At 42.5% G+C, this 19,451-nt stretch overlaps 1 protein-coding gene across 1 annotated transcript in view; it reads left to right on the forward strand.

Annotated features, from left to right (window-relative positions):
• CACNA1C (calcium channel, voltage-dependent, L type, alpha 1C subunit) overlaps window positions 1-19,451 on the forward strand; it is a 779,292-nt gene that overhangs the window by 538,688 nt on the left and 221,153 nt on the right. Inside the window, exons 13-14 of the mRNA XM_006862777.1 lie at window positions 4,680-4,783; window positions 12,172-12,344. Coding sequence (XP_006862839.1) covers window positions 4,680-4,783; window positions 12,172-12,344 — 277 coding nt within the window. The remainder of the gene's footprint in view (window positions 1-4,679; window positions 4,784-12,171; window positions 12,345-19,451) is intronic.

A 19,451-nucleotide genomic window follows, 5' to 3' on the forward strand; every position in this document is an offset into this window, starting at 1 on the left:
TTATGGGAAAATGTGCACACAACTTGAAAACATATGGCAACCACACTAGGACAGAGTGGTCTTGAAAGATGGGGTGAGGAAATGGCTTCCCTCCTACTAAGGGTAGGAGGTACTTGAAGGTTAGAGGTTAAGAATGCCCTCTAGGAATTAGATATTGGTTTCAGAAGGCTCTACTCATTTTTCCATTCAACATTCGTTTAGTCCAAGAGACTAGGAGTAGTACAGCTGTGTGTTTCAGGGAAGGCTAGAGTCATCCCATTCATTCTTGGTCATTGAGGCCTTGATGACTACAGATGGTGGACATCAAGATACCTCTGTCCACCTTCCTTGGGCAAGTCACAGTTGCTTTTATTGTAGGCTTAAGAAAGATTTAACTCTGATGGTTTGGGAAGACCCATCCTTTTTTCATCTCTAAATAAAGGATGTTAGCAATCTGGGTCATTAAAAAAATATATTAATTTATTCCTTCTCTTCTTAATAGCTCTATTTCAGCTGATTTAAGACATCAATCTCAACTCTTCAGGCATTGCCCTACTTCACAGCCACCCAGCATTAGATGCTGTCTTCCCAGTCTGCCCCCAAAAGTAGGTGGCCTAGAATAGAAAATAAAAGAGAGAAAACAAAAGAGGTACTTTCCTTTCAAACCAGAGCCCACCTTAGAAGCCCAATAATGTCTCTTTGTCCTCCTCCTACCCCTCACTTGCTATTCCCTATCTGAACATTTAAAAGAACTAGCCCTTAGCCAAGGAAGGAGCCAAAGCAGAAACAAAAGGACAACAAGGGAGAGGTGGAAGCTAAGGGTTACTTTACCTTCCAGAACTTTCCTGACTCCGCTCTGGCTCTAGCCCAGGCTATTTTTAAAAAACAAATCCATAGTTTTCATCAGCTTTTTTTTGGCTTCCCAATCTTCCCAAAGATGTAAAGAAGCACCGATGATCTGTATTGTTGTTGTTGTCTTAGCGACCCTGTACAGGGTTTCTGAGGAGGAGCTGGCCGGTTTGAACCACTGACCTTACAGTTAGAAGTCCAGCCCTTATTCCACAGCATCATACGAGGGCTCCTGTATTTGGAGCGTTTAACTTGAGAAAGGTTTTCAAATGAACATGGTTCCAGGCCACCTCAGGGCTGTTTTCAACCCTGTTGCTTTGACTGCAGCAGAGTCCAGCAAGGAACACAATGGAGGAATACACTGTAGACAGTAAATACTCAGGGAACAAATGTTGACTATGTTATGACTGCTCTTAAGAATAATCAAAGGAGTCTTGGTGGCACACTGTTTAAGTGCTCACCTGCAAACTCAAAAGTCAGCTGTTCAAACCCACCAGTTGCTCCGTGGGAGAAAGAGGATCTACTTCCATAAAGATTACAGCCTTGGAAACCCTATACTGGCCTAAAGAGTCGTTATGAGTTGGGATCCGACTCAAGGGCAACAAAGGTTTGCTTTGGTAAGAATATCACTCCGCAGTTCCCCATATTAATGGTATAATATGGCCATCAGTGCCCTCCTGGCCTGGCCAGTGGTCAGCTGGCTGACTGTGGCTCCTCTACTTTTTTACCTTGTAAATCCCCTTCCACCCATCCTGTTCCACCCATATTGGTGCAGTTTTGGTTTGCTTTTGCCAGTGAAGACTTTTCTTGAACTTCCCTCTGCTGGTTTGGTTTCCTTTGCAGTATTGGTTTGAACAGTCACTTCTAGCTAACAAAGACAATAAGCCCTGTAATGCCTAGCTCACAAGCTCCCTGGGGCAGGGACAGGGACTGACACACACACAACTTCCTGCCCTGCCTCTCCTAACAGCTGCTGTTTTGCTGGATAATTTAATGGCTCAGCAACTGGGAAAACCCTCCATCCCAGAGATAGGATAGCCTTACAGCTGTAGGTTCTATTTTTAATAGCTGCCAAGTTCATAGGAAACCTCCATTCCCATCACAGGATCCTATGGGTTCTGGACTTGCTTTCTGCTCCAAACTCCTTGTGCCTTCAGTGGCTCCACAGTGCAAAGTTTACATCATCCTGGCTGATCCCTCCAACATCATATAGGAAATCATCCCTGATCCCCTGCTCTTTGTTCTTCTAGAGCCCTGAAAACTTACTACTACAATTATACTTGTCACCCTGCACTGTAATTGCATTTTACTTTCCTGTACCCTAACTTCCTATTGCCCCCTATACACACACACACACACACACACACACACACACACACACACTAGCCAGGGCTTCCTATTTAGAACACATATTGGTGCCATACATTAAGTTCATTCATTCACTCAACAAACATTTAATGAGTACCTACAATGTGCTAGTACGGCACTGTGGGTTAATGCATTGGACTGCAAGGTCGGTTTGAACTGAAAGGTCGGTGTTTCAAGCTCACCAGTTGTTCCTCAGAAACCCTATATAGGGTCGCTATGAGTCAGAACCGACTCAACGGCACTTCAAAACAAAAACAACCATGTGCTAGGCACTATTCTAAGCGCTTGGGATACATTAGTGAACAAAGAAGACCCAAACTGCCTGCCCTCGTGGAACTTACATTCTAGCATTAAATGACATCAGTAGATAAACCATAGTGTTAGAAAGTGAGAACTGCTATGGGAAAAGAATAGAGCAGGGTGTGTGAGACTGGAACTGTTCAGTAAGCATGTGTCAAGTTGGATTCAATTATGGTTAAGGTGGCATGCATTATGAACCCTTCTCTTCTGCATTAACTGAATTCAAACAGATGTGCTCTTCTCTTCCTAATTTCGTTCAGTGACCAGTGACCCCCAAACCCTTGACACAATTTTTGCACTATTGACTATGACTGAATTTGGTGGATTTACGTAACCAAACTATAATAACACCAGATAAGCATCATGAGTTTGTAAAGGACAAATCAGAATGTAACACATCAAACCAGGCTGACCAAGTAGGCCTCTCTGTATTCCTCAGCATTTGTTATTCACAGTGTACGTAAACCATATGACTTGTCCAGCATGCTTAGGTAAATGGATGAGATTTCTCAGCATCTGAACAATCTTGAGGACTGAGAGCATTAATATCCCAGTACACTTGTAACACGTCTCAAGCACCCACAGTGGAGAGGCTGCAGTGGTTATCAATCTTCAGCGTACCTTAGAATCACCTGGGGTGGTTAATATACAGATTTATGAACTTCACTGGGGGCTGAGGCAGGACCCAGGACTCTGCTTTTGCTAACAGTTTTCTTAGATCATTCTGATGCTGGCAGTCTTCAGACCACACTTTGAGAAACACTGCAGCACAGCATAATGAAGAAACATAGTAAATCACTGTCTTTGTCAAGCTGTTATGTTTGCAGTCCGGAGAGCGTGATGTAAATCTGTGGTTCTCAAACTTAAGTATCTGGAGGGCTTGTTAAAGCAGCTTGCAGGACCCACCTCCACATTTCCAGAATCAGTGGGTTCAGGATGCATCCCAAACTTGTGCATTTCTAGACAAGTTCTCAGGCAATGTTGCAGTTGCTGCTGGTTCGTGGGACCATACTCTGAGAACCACAGATGTATATCATTCAAAAAGCTGGTGTGCCTGAAGAATTTGCATCTGTGAGCTAATTTCACAACAAAGTTGGGGTTCAACTTTAGGAAGATAAGACTAAACCTTGTCTAGTCTAGTCAGAGGAGGTCAATTTGAGAAACTAAATCAGAAGAAATGCCATCTGATAAAAACACTGCTTTCTGACATCATGTTCACATCCATATTCTACCTCATAAATATGTGCTTTATTAGGGGTAAGAGGTAGGAGGAGTGCTGATGTGTGTATTTTGTCATTTCTATGGTATAATGACTTCCGCCATAATCAATTTCAAGCTGTCAATGTGAAGTCACTGAACGTGGAGTTGGGAAGAGATCAACATACTCAGCTCTCCAAAGGCAATGGGAGCCAGCTCCAGTACACCACAGCCTCCAGCTACTGTGGGGATTTGTAAACTTTTCTCAGGGTATCTTTATTTTTTTAATTAGTTTTCAGTTCAGTTTCCAAGTTATTGAACACTTACATCTATGGGTACTGGCATGGGAACTGTTCTTTGAATATATAGACCAAAATGGCTGCCTTTTCCTATCCTGTAGTTTTTAGTGCTCATGAAGAACTGGATTTAACCTCTAAATTCTGGTCACATCCCAGGGTTCAGGTGGTAAGTGCTTTAGGAAGATATCTTTCTTCACATCTCCTCTAAGGTTTCACTTCTCCCTCTCTGTCAGTAAGAGCTGAGGTACTTCAAGTACCAAGATTGAGTGCCTCAGAGTGCAGTAGAAAATTTAGCAACCATATAAACCCAACTGAGCTAAAACCATCATATGCTGAAGAAATTATTTTTTAAGGTGAACCAGCTTCTTAGACAAGTGAACAGAGATTATTGGAGATTTTTTGTTTTTTTTTTCTGATCCTGGAAATAAAACCAATAGAGAAATCCAGACAAGATTCCTCCTGAGGCCAACCCTGCAAATGTGCCTCATCATTGTGGTAAAGGGCAAAGAGAAGTATTTTGAAAGTAGTTGATGCCACAGGGAACAATGGGTCCTGATCCACATTGGCAAAAACCACATTCAACCCCATTTGTCTCCTCTAAATTCTCTCTACACACTGTTCTTGCTGCCTCTTTTCTTTAACCCATTTCTGCTTTCTGTCTTTCCTAACTTTACTTCATCTTTCCAGGTGCAGGACGCTATGGGCTATGAGTTACCCTGGGTGTATTTTGTCAGTCTGGTCATCTTTGGATCCTTTTTCGTTCTAAATCTGGTTCTCGGTGTGTTGAGCGGGTAAGCTGACCATTTCTGTGTCCTCTTTACAATGCAGCCGAGCAAGGTTCCAGTTTCCACTCCATCCACTGCCAGGATCCCCAGGGAGGAGACCCTAACAAGCCTATAAAAAACTAGGGAAAAAAAAAAAAAAAGGTCTCCATTCAACCAAGACTTCTGATAACATTGGCTAGGCAAGCCATTTGGCTTCTGATTTGCACCTAGTGGATCCCTGGGGTCCAGTGCTGCTGGGTCAGTGTCTTGGGAGCCGGTGAGTGGTGCTTGGCCGTGCTCGGTTGCGGAGTGTACCTCACTAACTATCATTCCATTCTTCCAGGTCAATGATGCCGTAGGAAGGGACTGGCCCTGGATCTATTTTGTTACACTAATCATCATAGGGTCATTTTTTGTACTTAACTTGGTTCTCGGTGTTCTTAGCGGGTAAGCAGGACCAAGGAAAAAGGTCTTGATTTTTCCATTTATTTTATTTATTCTTTCTGCTCTTCTTGGCTTTATTCTTCTCCTGGCTCTGATTAACCTGGGATAAGGGGTCACTTGAGGAACTTTGAAGTGAATGTCCTTGGCCTGGCTGGATAAAGGGTCAAATGTATAAGAATGAATCCCTTGGTTTGGGTGGTAGGCAGTGGAGAAGAGCAGCAGATGGCTTCACCAAGAAATGCCTGGTCTCATCTGTTGCCTGCCAGTTCACTTAACCCTTCCTCACCGTCAATTAGCTGTTCAGACATTCAGATGCTTCTCTTTATATCTTATGACCTCACCCTCAGGAGTAGCATCTTTGCACCCTTGAGTGGGAAGGGTTTGGTGGCAAAGATTAGAGGGAAGAGCCATAGACTGTATTCCTTCAGCACGTATAACAGCCTTGCCCCTGAACTCTTAAGCCAGTCACAGTTTGTGGCAGGCTAATAGGAAAGATTACGGATTGGTTTTATACACTGCTGAACCAGCCAAGGCAAGAAATCTTTGGTTTAAACTATAAATAACCTAAAAATCAAGTTATCTTCAGGTCTAATTTGGAAGCTAAACAATCCATCTTTAGAATTTCCTTTGCCGAATGAAAATGAAAGTTGTTTAAAGCCATAGATTATTTGAGAATAGGAAAAAAAGAAATATAATTTCCTTCAAATTTCTAGAGATACTCTTATTACCAAACCAGGATAAAGTCTACCTAATTTTGATCTTTGGTCAGTTGAGGTTAAAAAGTGGTGGAAGTAGCATGTGGTTAGAACATTGCATAGCCCTGGATAGCCAACTGCACACCACAGCTCAGTGGGTATTTTCCTTCAAATCCATTTTCTTCCTCAAAAGTCCACACCAGCCATGCCAAGGTCTGACACCAAAATACCCTTAGTGACCTGTTCATGGGGACCATACTCTGCTGCCTTTGCTCTGAGATGGGTAAGGGAGGGTAATCTATTTCTGCTGTGCTTCAGACAGTTCAACTACTTTGAATAATCTTTCTAAATATCTAGGGACATTAATGCCGGGGTGAATTCAGGCATAAAGATAAAGCTCCCTTCTCATTTGCACTCAATATATAAACTGGGAGCAGCTATCTCCAAATTGTTCCACAACCCAGTACAATGCAGGAGCTTTGGGTTTCGTCTTTATAACGGGGTGAAGGAAAGAAAGTGCTCTCAACCTCACCTCTCCCCATGGTGGGTGGTCTGTTAGAGACCTTGATCATCAAGCCTGCTACCAGGGTACAGTCACATAGGAGACTCCATCAAAGGTCAAAAGGATGATCAGGACAATATAAGCCCCTGATTCTTTGCCTGGATGATAGAGAGATATTTGTTTTTATCTTCCAACACAAGAAAATGCCCCTATTTATATATGAGTCCCTAAGAACCGCCTTGAGAAAATTAACCTCATCATCACCCATTCAAAATATAAATTTGAATCTCCTAGACCTACCATTTGCTAGATGCTTCTATTAGATGACTTCACCTTTTTAAACATTAATGTCTTCATTTGAAAAATAATACAATCAACTCATAGGTTGTGTAATGATAAAATGAGATCTTTAGGTAAAATACTAGTGTATACTAAGTGGTCAATGACAATGATTATTGTTTTCATGGAACTATCAAAACTGGAATTCCTGAATAGACCTATCAAATGTTAAAATACTCCAATTCTTTCCTTTAAAAATTGATGGAAGTGAGATCCAGGGAGGTTAAGTGGCTTTTCTAATGTCACTTTGCTGGTATTTTATAGAACTCAGATCCAGCCTGGCTTCCATTCCAGCATCTTCCTATCACTGCCCATTTAATGTACATTGAATGAGGTTGGGATGTAACACAGACTAGAGGTTGAATCCTTTAAAATACATCATTCCTTTTTCTTACCCCAGAGATTAGGAACCAAATTCAAGCAACTTAAAAGTCCCATCCCAGGAATATAAAGTAGAGGATGAAGACTGGATCAGAAGGGTCCCTCCTCAAGCAGGGTATCTGCCCACAGTTGTTCTTGGCCCCACCAGAAAAGTCATCTTCCTGGCGGATGCAAAACAGAAAAGTCAAATGACTATAGCTGCTGATGTTAGAGAAAAAAGTCATTTTGGATATCCCATCTTGGAGTGGTGCATTCCAAGGAGACAGGGTATATAAAAACACCAGCCTAAAACCTGGTACTTAGTAATACTCAAAGACATTAGTGGACATAGAACAGGAACATTAAGACTTTTGGGAAGTATCTACAGTTGGTTCTAGATTTCGTATTTTCCAGTAGACTTCTGAACCTTTGAGTCCTCAAGTCCATATACTGGTCTATCCTGGAGGCTTTGCCCAACACCTGCTGCCTGACTCATTCCCAGAGCTGCAGTCTGCACCTCACAGTCCAGATTTGCTGATAGAATGCCTGCCAAGACTTTCCTGGGCCTCAGGGCAGACCTTCCCAGGCGAGGGCAGGAAGTGTCCATGAGGGATCAGTACCACCTCCTTGTTTGAGGCGGTCTCTTCTAATTTGTAAAGAGACTGGCCACTTTGACAGTTTGCCCCAGGCCTGCACAATGACAAAAACTAGAATCAGATTCCTGTTGACTGACTACTTGTTGGCAACAGTTCCAAGTTAGCATCTTGATTAGTCAGGATAACAATAAAAGTCACCACACAAATGCAGTAAAACGCCCACTTATTCATCAATCAAACTTCTGATTAATCCAACCTTCTAGAAGCATTCAAAAGCATCAGAGCTGTTGTCACAATGATGCAGTAATAATAACTACCATTCACATGGCAGGTTCTATGCTCCGCACTTTAATGCTCATAACAACCCTATCGGCTAGGTACTATTTACAGTTCCATTTCACACAGAAGAAAAATGAGATTTTGATGAAGAGATGGCCTTAATTCTAACAGATGAAAAATGGAGGATTCAGGAATATGAATCTATAGCTCCTATTCTTAACCCCAAAACCCACTTGCTAGGTTAATCTCGTTCCTCAATTACAGTCACGGAATGGAGAGGGAAAGAACAGAAGCCACAAGCCATAGTGAGGCAAGGCGAGCTGAGACAGGCAGGTCACAGCTACTGGAGACAACCAGTGGGGACCAGAAGTTCCAGGAAGAAGCTGTGAAGACACTCCCAGACTGCTGCAGGGCAGGATTGTTTAGCTGGGGGGCTGGAAGCCTTACAAACCTCATTCGTCCTGGAGACAGAAGAGAACCACCAACTTAATAGCACTTTAGTACTAGAGATTCTAGGATTGGGGGATATGCAACTCTACATAATCTGTTAAGAATAGCATTATTTCACAGCTCTGCATAATGACTGAGCTTCATAAATGATGTCTTTCTTTCACCAAGAAAAGGTCAAATTGTGCCTGGTGTGCTCTGCTCATGCAAGTAAGGAAGAGGACACTCTATAAAACATCTATTAAAAAGGTAGAAATTCGAAACACTTGATCACCAGAGGATACATGTCTTTTATCTGAAACATTCACATATCCAGAACACTTTATTCCTGACAAGGCTAGATAAAGGCAAAGAATATACAAGTCTTCAACTTTTTTTTTTCTTCCCACAATGCTTCCATGTTCATTATCTGCTGATCCTCACATCAACCTTAAGCAAGTTGTAAAACTGATATTAACACAGATAACACCTGATTACATTTACTTTCCCCTCCAGAAATTTCGATCTCCAGCGTACTAGAATGAATACAGCTGCAGTGACAGGGAGATGCTAAAAATTGCACTTGAAGCTGGAATTAGGTAGAAGTGCTAGGTTCTAGAATCTGGTTCCTTTTGCTTTTAAGTTATTGCAAAGAGATGTGTGCCAAAAGAGAGAGAGAGAGAAGTGTGCCTTGGACTGGTAAGGAAAGAAACAGGCCCTAGGATCTTTTAGATGAGTGATCATCCAGTCCTTTCTCCCACTGGGAAATGGGGGCATTTTCTGTTCCTGAAAAAGCACAGGACCTGGTCGAGAGGCATCTTGCAACCTGAAGGCATTCACTGGAAACTCAACTATGGCGCCACAGTGAAGGCACAATGCCCAGGTCCAGAAGGAAACAAGAGAAGGTCCAGGAAGCACATGCCTTGTGGGTGGGAGCAGAAGAGCTGGCAACATACAGACTTGCAAACGGCATACAGCCCCAGCAGTCCACGTTGAGTGAATTTTCCACACCCACCCGCCTTTGCATGCTTCACATTACTGAGCACCAGCCTTCTAGCTCTCAACTCCACCCCTCGTTTGTCATGTTGGCCATTGCTGGCAAGAGATGTGCTCCTGCCTGGTGACAAATCCCATAGCTGTGACTGATTATCTAGCCAGCGCCAGTCCCTGAGCCCAGCACAGCCCATCAAGCTAGGGCTTCATGTCTTCATTAGCTAAGTCCCCAGAGCAACTCATGGCTGGCATCCAGGCAAGGAGATAAAAAGAGCCAGGCACAGCCACCCAGAGAATCACTTACTGTGTGGGGTCTGGTGAAGGAAACTTTGCTCATCTTCCAGCCTGCCACAAGCCTGGTTATGCCCATAGTCCTGGGAGCCATCAGGGCTTCAGAGCTGACCCTGCCACTTTTCCATTCCCTCATGCCTCCAACACACATCCTTCTACTAAAGAGAAAAGATTTTAAAGCCAGACAGACAGATGCACCACCACAACTACTTGTTTGTTTTCAACAAATGTGTGTGTGTGGTAGGGGTTTTTTGTTTTGTTTTTTTTAGTTCCATGGAGTCCTTGGAGTAGAGGGTAGATGCTGTAAAACAGGACAGGCTCAGTTGTCCCTACTCCAATTTTATGTCAGTTTTATTTTCCCACCTCCAAAAGAAAGATTCATAGTAGCTTTGTAACCAAAACTATTCTCAGTTATTCAGTGACATCACTGCCCCAACCCACTTCAGAGGAAATGAGTGGATAAGGGAAGATAAGTGGGTCTGAAGAGAAATGGAGTCAAAAGAGGGGGTCTTCAAACACAATTTTTGAAGTTGATTTTGATAGGGAGGATGCTGTATATGAAGATACTGTCTCTGGAGAAGAGTAGAGTTAACCATGGAGAGTTAACCAGGTACAGATGTAGAAGGTTAGCTGGTAGGGGGACTGGCATCTTTTCAGGCCCATCCCCAACTTGGGTACTTCAGCAAAAGGAGGGAGGGAGCAAAGCAAAGCAAGGTTTCCATCTCCATTGTTAGCTGTCAATCTGGCCTCTTTTCCCTGGCATAGAACTCCCTGGGAAGCAAATGAAGGTACCCGTCAGTTGGCAGGAAGCCTGAGAAAGAGCGAGTTCAATCCAATTAGAATTGGATTCAATCAAATTTTAGAAGAAAATTCAATCCAAGCCAAAGTATCATTAAGGCAGAAGTTGAGGAGACCTCATTAACTTGAGAGCCCCCACATCTCCCAATTAAAAAGTTCCCAAACCCGCTCCCCATCCTCAACCCCATTTCACCACTGAAATAATGAATGCTGAAGTCTCTGCATTCCTAAGTAGCACAGGCAACACTCAGAAGTGTTATGTGGTGATAGAGCCCCTCCATGACTAATTGGCTGATCTCTTGGGCCCCTGTGTTTGCTTGGGACTACCGTTTCTTCCCAAACTGCCTTTCCTATAGAGTGGTTGGCTTATGGGAGAAATCCCTTCGAGAAGTTTTCTTCAGGCTCTTGCAGTGAACTATGCCTTTACTGGTAGGAGAAGGAGGAATTGTTGCTCCAAGAATTAGCTAAGATGTGCAGTGCCTATGCAAAAACACACACTCCACACTTGGGGCCCCATTTCCCATAAGTGGAACATGAAAGACAAAAATGCTGCTACATACCTGTGTTGGAAGAAAAGGCAAGACTTGTTTTGAGAGTTGAGAATTGGCCTTGTCAATTATTGTCTTCTGCTGCCAGCCCCCTCTTCTCTCCAAGAGTAAATTCAAAGTCAGAAATAAAATAAAGGTAGGGTCATAGACCACGGAAAAGAAACAGTCATTCTGTCAGAAATTTTTCAAGAGGCCTTTCTTCCAACAAATCCCAATCAATTTCCAAGTTCTCACTATGATTTTCAACAATCCATTATTTCACTTTTATCTTGATTTTAAATAGTTTTCTATTCTGATTGGATTTTTTTAAAACCAAAAGGGCAATCTCTAGGACATTTTCTTGTGTTTGGAATCCTAATTTGTTTCCATGGGGGAAAGAACTTTGTTTAAATTGGAAATTCCCCCCCAGGCATGCTGACAGTCGTAAGGTAGACTCTAGTATGAAACTGGAGATTGAGAAGACTAAATCTCCTGGGTTCTAAAGTAGGGATGTAATAACAAGTAGTTAGCAATGGACTCCCTGAGGGGAAAGCCCTGGTTCGCAGCATTGGCCAATTGTCATGTATAAATATCCCCATCATGGCCAATTTCAAACTACCAACGTGCATACTCTCACAGACACTGGAGTTGGGACTAGATGTGCACAATTGGCTCTCAGGAGCCTGTACAAGTGAGCAGCTTCCACACACTGGTCACCTGAAGATTTTTATGAGATCTTTCAATTGCCACACAGTATTGGGAGAAATGAAAGTTCATGTGCCTAAACTATTGTGGAGTTTTCAGTTACTGCTTGGAAAGGGTTCCTAGGTATTTTGGAAAACAGTTGGGATTAACAGGCAGAGCCTATGATCATGACCCAGGAAAAGGGGAAATGGACTGTACCCATCCTCTTACACACTTACGGGTTATGTCAAGAAGGGAATCTTCAATGACTTTTCTATCTCTGTGGGAGTAAAGACCAAAACAAAAAACAAAACCCTAAAAACAACTGGGATGACTAGAGAAAGCTGTTTGTAGAAAATAGAGCTTGTGGGGCATTTTCCTACTGCAAAACAATGGATTCTTATCTCTTCTCCTTTCATTCCCAACCCTCCCTTCCTTCTGTGTGCTCTCCTGCCCTGCCCACTCCTCCCTCTCTCACCAGAGAATTTTCCAAAGAGAGGGAGAAGGCCAAGGCTCGGGGAGATTTCCAGAAGCTTCGAGAGAAGCAGCAGTTGGAAGAGGATCTGAAAGGCTACCTGGACTGGATCACACAGGCAGAAGACATCGACCCCGAGAATGAGGATGAAGGCATGGATGAGGAGAAACCCCGAAACAGTGAGCAGCCATCTTCTGTCTTTGGGTTGGGCTCTGGAAGGGTGAAGACGGCAGGGAGTCCAGCATAAAGTGTTGACTACCAGCCTTTTTTCCAGCCCTTAGTTTGTCATCCTGGAGCCACCTTTGTTTCATTGATTGGAATCATCTGCTACTCACAGAAACCAGTCACAATTGTGAAATACTTTGTGTTGGTCCATAAAACCTCTTGTTCTTTTCAGAATCTTTGACCTTAATAGACAGTGTGAAAGGAAATGAAAGTGATTGGCACCTGATATTAAGAGTTCACCAAGGAGATGTCTTTTAAAAGCAGATAGCCTCTTCTCCAGGCTCCATCTTTTTGTGTAGAAGAGCAGGCTTCTTGCTCCAGATTTATTACAAAGGAACAGTTTCCAGCCAACCAGCTACCAGAAATAAACTTTACGCCTGCATAGGATCCCCAACAACCCCAACTTTGCAGCAGACTGTCAGGCACATCGAACTTCCTCAGAGGAAAAACAGCCAAAGGTTTCTCTCAGAGAGGTTAGATTCAAAGATCTTGGGAAATGCTAAATGAAAGGGTTGGGGAAGCTCAAAGGAATTTGTCAGAATGCAATTAAATTACAAAAATTGAGCCAGATTCCTTCCTTTGGGTCTTCACATAGCAGATGGTTGGATCGACTGTATCTAAGATGGAAATGAGAATGCTAGATAAGTCTTACATGAAGAGACGATGATGATCCATGGAAATGCAGCCTCTTATCAGAGTAGCCCTGTCATTCTCCAAGTGTGGTTCCTGCATCAGTATCACCTGGGACCTTGTTAGAGATGCAGACTCTTGGACCCAACCGAGTCCTGCTTATTCTGAAACTCTGGGGCTAGGGCACAGAAATCTGTATTTGAACAAGCCCTCCAGGTGATTGTGGTGCACACTATACTTAAGAATCACTGCATTAACTCTACTCTGTATGTTTCATTCAGCCTCCATCTCTTTGTGACTCTCTTTGTTCTCTCTGTGTGCAATATCTTTTCTTTGAGTTTGCATATTTAAACAGGTACGTTTCCATTCTTTCAAACAACCTCAGTTAAAAAGGTGTCCCAAACATGGAGCACCTAGAATAGTCAAGAAGCGAGGCAGGTTAAATAGCTAATGCAGGTAAAGGCAGAAAGACAGAACTCTCCCTACACACAGAGGAGACAAGGAGACCAACTGAAGCTTAGGGCGTCTGACTGAGTGAAAGTAAGGTTATCCATCCTCTGCTTGAGGAGGCCAGGAAGGGCTGCAGAACTGTCAGAAAACCTCCTCTAAAAATAAAGTTAAGGGATTTTTCAACCATTGTTGTTGTTAAAGTGTCAAGTCCTTTCTGACTCATAGCAACCCAGTATAGGAATTCCAAGGAGTGGTTGGTGGGTTTGAACCAATGACCTTGAGGTTAGCAGTCTAGTGCTTATCCTACAGCACCACACCAAGACTCCTTAAAAATCCCTGTATGTGGGTGTATATGTGTACATATATATTCTAACAATTGGATCTGTAAAGATGTTGGTGTTAATTGCCGTGAAATCAGTTCTGACTCATAGCATCCCTGTACAGGGATTTCAAGGGGAAGCTGGTGGGTTTCAGCCCCAACCTTGTGGTTAGCTGTCTAGTGCCCCTACAGCATCAACTATGACTCCTATTTAAAGATAGTGACTCTCATTTCTTGGCCTTATGAGTAGGCATTAATTGTGTCCATTGCGTTAAGTTTCCTGATTGATATTTGTGTGTCTCCACACATTAGTATCTGAGTTCTGATGGAGAATCTGAGAGAAGGAATGGGTGAGGAAGAAGTGAAGAAGAGAGCCAATGATGGTATGAGAGGACAGGTCCTTAAGCATTTCCCAGAATCTCTGCTCTCTCATTTCAAAGAGTGATTTAATAAAAGTATCAATTATCCCTTTCTGATAAACTCTGCTCAAGGTGCAAATACAAAATTAAAACACACCAACAAGAGACTGGGACAACATTATGTAATCATGTACGGAGGCCTTCACTCTCCACTAAGTAGTTTTGCAAGTTGGAAGACAGGGTCTTTGATGAATTGTAACAATGAGCAATGAATGATACCATTGAGGGTCTTTCTGGGAAACAGCCTAGCAGTTTCTGTTATACTGTTGATGGAAATGTGAAGTATATGATTAGTTTGTGGCACTGAGTGGTATGGTAAATAGTTAGATGGCCTGCGAGCCGCAAAACACCTTTCCCCTAGTACACAAGAACTGGTATCTTGGCACCTCTCTCCACCCTGAGCCAGAGCAGCGCCTCTCTCATGGTTTATAGTGATGAATGTTTGTCTTAGCATGTGTTACTAACAATGTGTAGTGTTCACTGCATGCATGGCAGCCAATTGCCATCCACAGAGACACCTGGTTATTCCTTTCTCTGTCTAAAGCAAGAGCTTCCAAGGGAAAGTGTGTTCCTTCTCTTGTCTATCTGACAAATGAATACACTCCAAGGAGAGTTCCCAGCAGTATTCTTTGCTGCTGGAGCAGATCATATTGACAAGCCCATCTACCCAAACTCCTGGCCAAGTTTTGGGGAGAACATAATGAACTGCCTACCCCAGTGGACAGAGTCTCTGCCAAGATTTTCATAAACCCAAATACGGATGAAATCAGACTCAGGAGACTGCTGCTCTTCTCACCTTGTACTGCTTTCTGTAGTTTCAATGAGCCTGTTGGGTCAGCTTTGTGTCCTCAGCTGGCCTTGTTCTAGGAGGACAGAAATGGAAGTCTGGCTCGTTCATTAATGGAAATGGTAGTACAACAGTTGTGGGGGATGGAGCAGGAGAAGGAGTATTTAAAAAGCAAGGTATAGAAAGTAAAATAGACATGCAATGAAATGGAATGTAAAAGACTTAGGAATCAAGCCAGGAATAGAGTCCAAAGGACTGTGTGTATTGGGAAAGTTCAATTAAAAGAGTTGATGTGATTAAATTATTAAGGAATTTCTGGCTCAGTACAACAAAAGCAAGTGCTGTATGGTGCTCTGAAACGATTTATTATCCTCAGAATATAACAGTTTGCCTTTTGAATGAAATGCAAGAGGGGAAATACTGCTTAAAATTATGTGTGTTTCAATTAAAGCACTATGTTTATTGTTGTTGTTGTTAAGTGCCGTCAAGTCAGTTCTGACTCATAGTGACCCTGCATAGGGTTTCTGAGGCGTACCTGGTGAGCTTGAACTGCCAATCATGTAGTTCAAACTGACATTGCAGTCTATCGCATTGATCTGCAGCGCCACACCAGGACTCCAAAAGTACTAATGTAGCCTTTGAAATTTCTAAAAGATTACAATATGGTTATTTGCTAGTTCTTTTCAGCTCAAAAACTAATCCTTTAAGGAAAAAAGTTATTTTGACTCCTCATCAATGGCTCTGGAGACTTCTACTTACAATATATCACTGGGGTAAAGCACTTGGGAGATAGCTGGCATTGAGGCAGGAATAATTTGATGATACCATCACATAGTAGCTGAACATACCTACCAAAAAAACCAAACCAATTGCCATCAAGTTAATTCCACTGCATGTGTGCAGAGTAGAAATGTGCTCCACAGGGTTTTCTGATCTGTTTCAGAAGCAAGCCCCCAGGCCTTTCTTTCCAAATGCGTTTGGGTGCGTTTGAACTGCCATTTTTTTATTAGCAGTCAAACATTTAGCCATTTGTGCCATTTCACATAGATACTTGCCACCGCCATGACCATCAAGTCGACTCCAACTCATTAAACCCTATAGGAGAGAGAAGAACTGTTTCATCGGATTTCTGAGGCTGAAAATCTATGTGAGAGCAGACTGCCACATCTTTCTCCCATGGAATGGCTGGTGGGTTTAAAAGACCAGCATTTAGATTTGTAGCCCAGTGCGTAGACCACTGTACCACCAGAGCGCCTTCTCATCTTTCCAAATATGCTTCTTCTTGTGGTTAAGTTTTTCAAGTTGGTTCTGACTCATAGTGACTCTGTATAAAGTTTCTGAGGGATAGCTGCTGGGTTTGAACCAATGACCTTGTGGTTAGCAATCCAGTGCTTATCCTACAGCGCCACACCAGAATTCTTACTCCTAGAATTAGGTAAAATCTCAGATAGCTTCTGATCTGGAGATGAAAATGAAAGTTCTTATAATTATATTTTAGAACCAATCATTCATTCATTCATTTGTTCCATCGACTGTACCTGCAGTGCCTAAAATGATGCCTGGAACCTAATTTTGTTCAATAAATAGATTTTTCTTTGCTTTCAAACCTCTTCCCCTAAGTCCTCTGCCAGAGGACAAACAGATGATTTTAGGATACTTGTGGAACCAAATCAATTTTTCTAAGAAAGACTACAAAAACCATTGAAAAAATAGAAGAAACACAGGTTGAGAAGACAACAGAGAGAAAAGACAGAGTTGGAAGATATTCCTTGAAATAATTACAGTGAAGAAGTGGTCTGTAAATTACATACAAAAAATATACTCCAGTTCATTAATTCACTCATTCATTCAACAAATTAAAAGTTTACTCTGTGTCAGGCACTGTTCTAAGCACTTGAGATATAGCCATGTATGAAGTAGTCAAAAATCCCTGCCCTCATGGAACTACTGGGGAGACAGACAATAAATTAAATAGTATGTCAGAGAGTGTCTTAGAAAAGACGACACAATGAAAGATGTAAAAAATTGTTGAAAGGTTGCCAAATAGCTCACTGAGAAGGTGGGATTTGAATAGACTTGAAGGAAGTAAGGGAATGAGCCCTATTTGGAAAAAGAACATTCCAGACAGAGGGAACCACCGATGACAAGTCCCCAAGGCAGGAGCATAGCTGAAGGGTTTGAGGAACAGTGAGGAGAAGTGAATCAAGAGGAAGAGGAAGATAAGAAGTCCAAGGTTGTCAGGAAGTCCATCATGAATATCATTCTAAGAACTTAGACTTTTATTGGGAGCGAGCCAAAAAGCCACTGGGAGTTTTGAGTATACCAGTGATATGATCTGACATAAAATTAACAAGATACTTCTGGCCATTGTGTGCAGAATGGAATGAAGGTGCCCAAAGCAGGAGCCACAATTAGCAGGAGGTTATTGTAGTAATCCACACAAGAGATGAGAGTGCCTTATGCAGGTAATAGCAGTCAGACTCCAGAAGGTCATCATTTGCTGAAGTATCAAACATGAGGGACAGAGAAGTCAGGGGTATTCCAAGGTGATTGTCCTAAACAACATCAAGAAGGGAGCTGTCATGGATACAGGGTAAAACCCTGAAAGTAATAGATGTCAGATTAGGAAAGCCATGTTGGACCTTTAAATTTGAAGCACCTGTTAGATGTTGATATGTAATAGGCTATGGGACATGAATTCAGAGGACAGACCTGGAGCAGAATTACATATAGGGAGTCAACAACATGCAGAATTTGTTTAAACCCATTTGCCTACGAAAAATACCCATGGAGTGAGTGTCCACAGAAATGAGAAGACATCCCAGGGTTGAGGTTGGAGAATGGGATGGTGAGAAAGAATCAGCTAAACAGTCTTAGAAAAATGTGGCTAGAGAGATAGCAAGAAAAGCAAATGAAGTGTTGCCAGAATGGAGGGTTTAGTATTAAATATTCCTGATAAGTCAGATACAGTGAGTACTGAAAGCTGATCATTAGGTTTAACAATGTGAGGTCGTTGATGTGCTGACAAGAGCTGGTTTGGTTCGAAAGATGGGGGTGAAAGCTTGATGGCAAGTCAGTCTTAATTTGATGAGTGAAGAGTTCATGTTGTTGTTGTTAGATGCCATCAAGTAGGTTCAAAGACACTGCCTGGTCTTGGAACATCCTCATAATTGTTGTTAGACTTGAGTCCATTGCTGCTGCCACTGTACCAATCCAGGAGATTAATACAAACAGAGACAAGTGAATAGAGAGAGGAAATCAAGAGTTCATAGATTTCCTAAAATGGCATTAAACATCGCTTGGCAGGCCTCCTGTCTTGTTGGTGTTGCCTAGTTGCCAGCCACCTGAGGAGTCTGGCAATCAGAAAGCCAGAAAGTGGAGAAGGGTAATCCAACATGGCCATGACCCTAATGTGGTCACTGAAAGTTGGGCAATGAATAAGGAAGACCGTAGAAGAATTGATACATTTGATTTATAGTGTTAGAAAAACAAATATTAAAAGTACCATGGACTGTCAGAAGAACAAATAAATCTGTGTTGGAAGAAGTATAGCCAGAATGTTCCTTAGAAGCCAGGATGGCCAGACATCATCTCTCATACTTTGGACATATTATCAAGAGGGACCAGTCCCTGGAGAAGGACATCATGCTTGATAAAGGAGAGGGTCCGAGAAAAAGATGAAGACCCCTCAACAAGAAGGATTGGCAAGATAGCAGCAGCAATGGGCTCAAGCATAACAGCAATTGTGAGGATGGTGCAGGACTGGGCAGTGTTTCATTCTGTTGTACACAAGGTCACTATGAGACAGAACCGGCTCAATGGTACCTAGCAACAGCAACACAGCCACGTAGCACTAGGCATTGTCTCTGCAGTTGTATAGACAACCTCAGATCAAAAGAAGGACATGACCCTCAAGAACCATGTCAAGCAGAAGAGAAGCAAGAAAGGGGCAATCTTATGCAGTGTTCTTTTGTGCAGCTTCCAAAGTGGCACAGTCAATTAGGTGTTGGCCTCCAAGCCCCTCCCCTCTCTGGGTAAAGGCACAGATAATACTGAGGCTTCAGCACAGATAATACTGAGAGTCTGCTTCCCTCCCTCCCTCTCCTCTTCCCTCCCTCTGAGCAGCTGTGAGCATCCTTGTTAGGACACCAATTGTAAATCTGTTGCCATTGCACAGGATCCAATACCCAAATGGAAAAAGGACCATTTTCCAGAAGTTCAGGCATTAGAGAGAGAAACCATAAACCATAAAGTTCAGGAATTTCTCTTGTTCATCCTTCTCAAGATCAAAAAATTTAAAAAGCATTTATTAAATAAATATCCATATGAAATTATCTGTATCATTGGTGGTGGTGATGGTGGTTATGTGCCCTGGAATCAGAACCGACTCACAGCGACCATTAAGACACTTTAAATGCTATTTTAGCCCTCTAAAGCCTGTAATCCAAGACAGACA

Source organism: Chrysochloris asiatica, unplaced genomic scaffold (genome assembly GCF_000296735.1).
Source record: "Chrysochloris asiatica unplaced genomic scaffold, ChrAsi1.0 scaffold00050, whole genome shotgun sequence".
NCBI classification, from domain to species: domain Eukaryota; kingdom Metazoa; phylum Chordata; class Mammalia; order Afrosoricida; family Chrysochloridae; genus Chrysochloris; species Chrysochloris asiatica.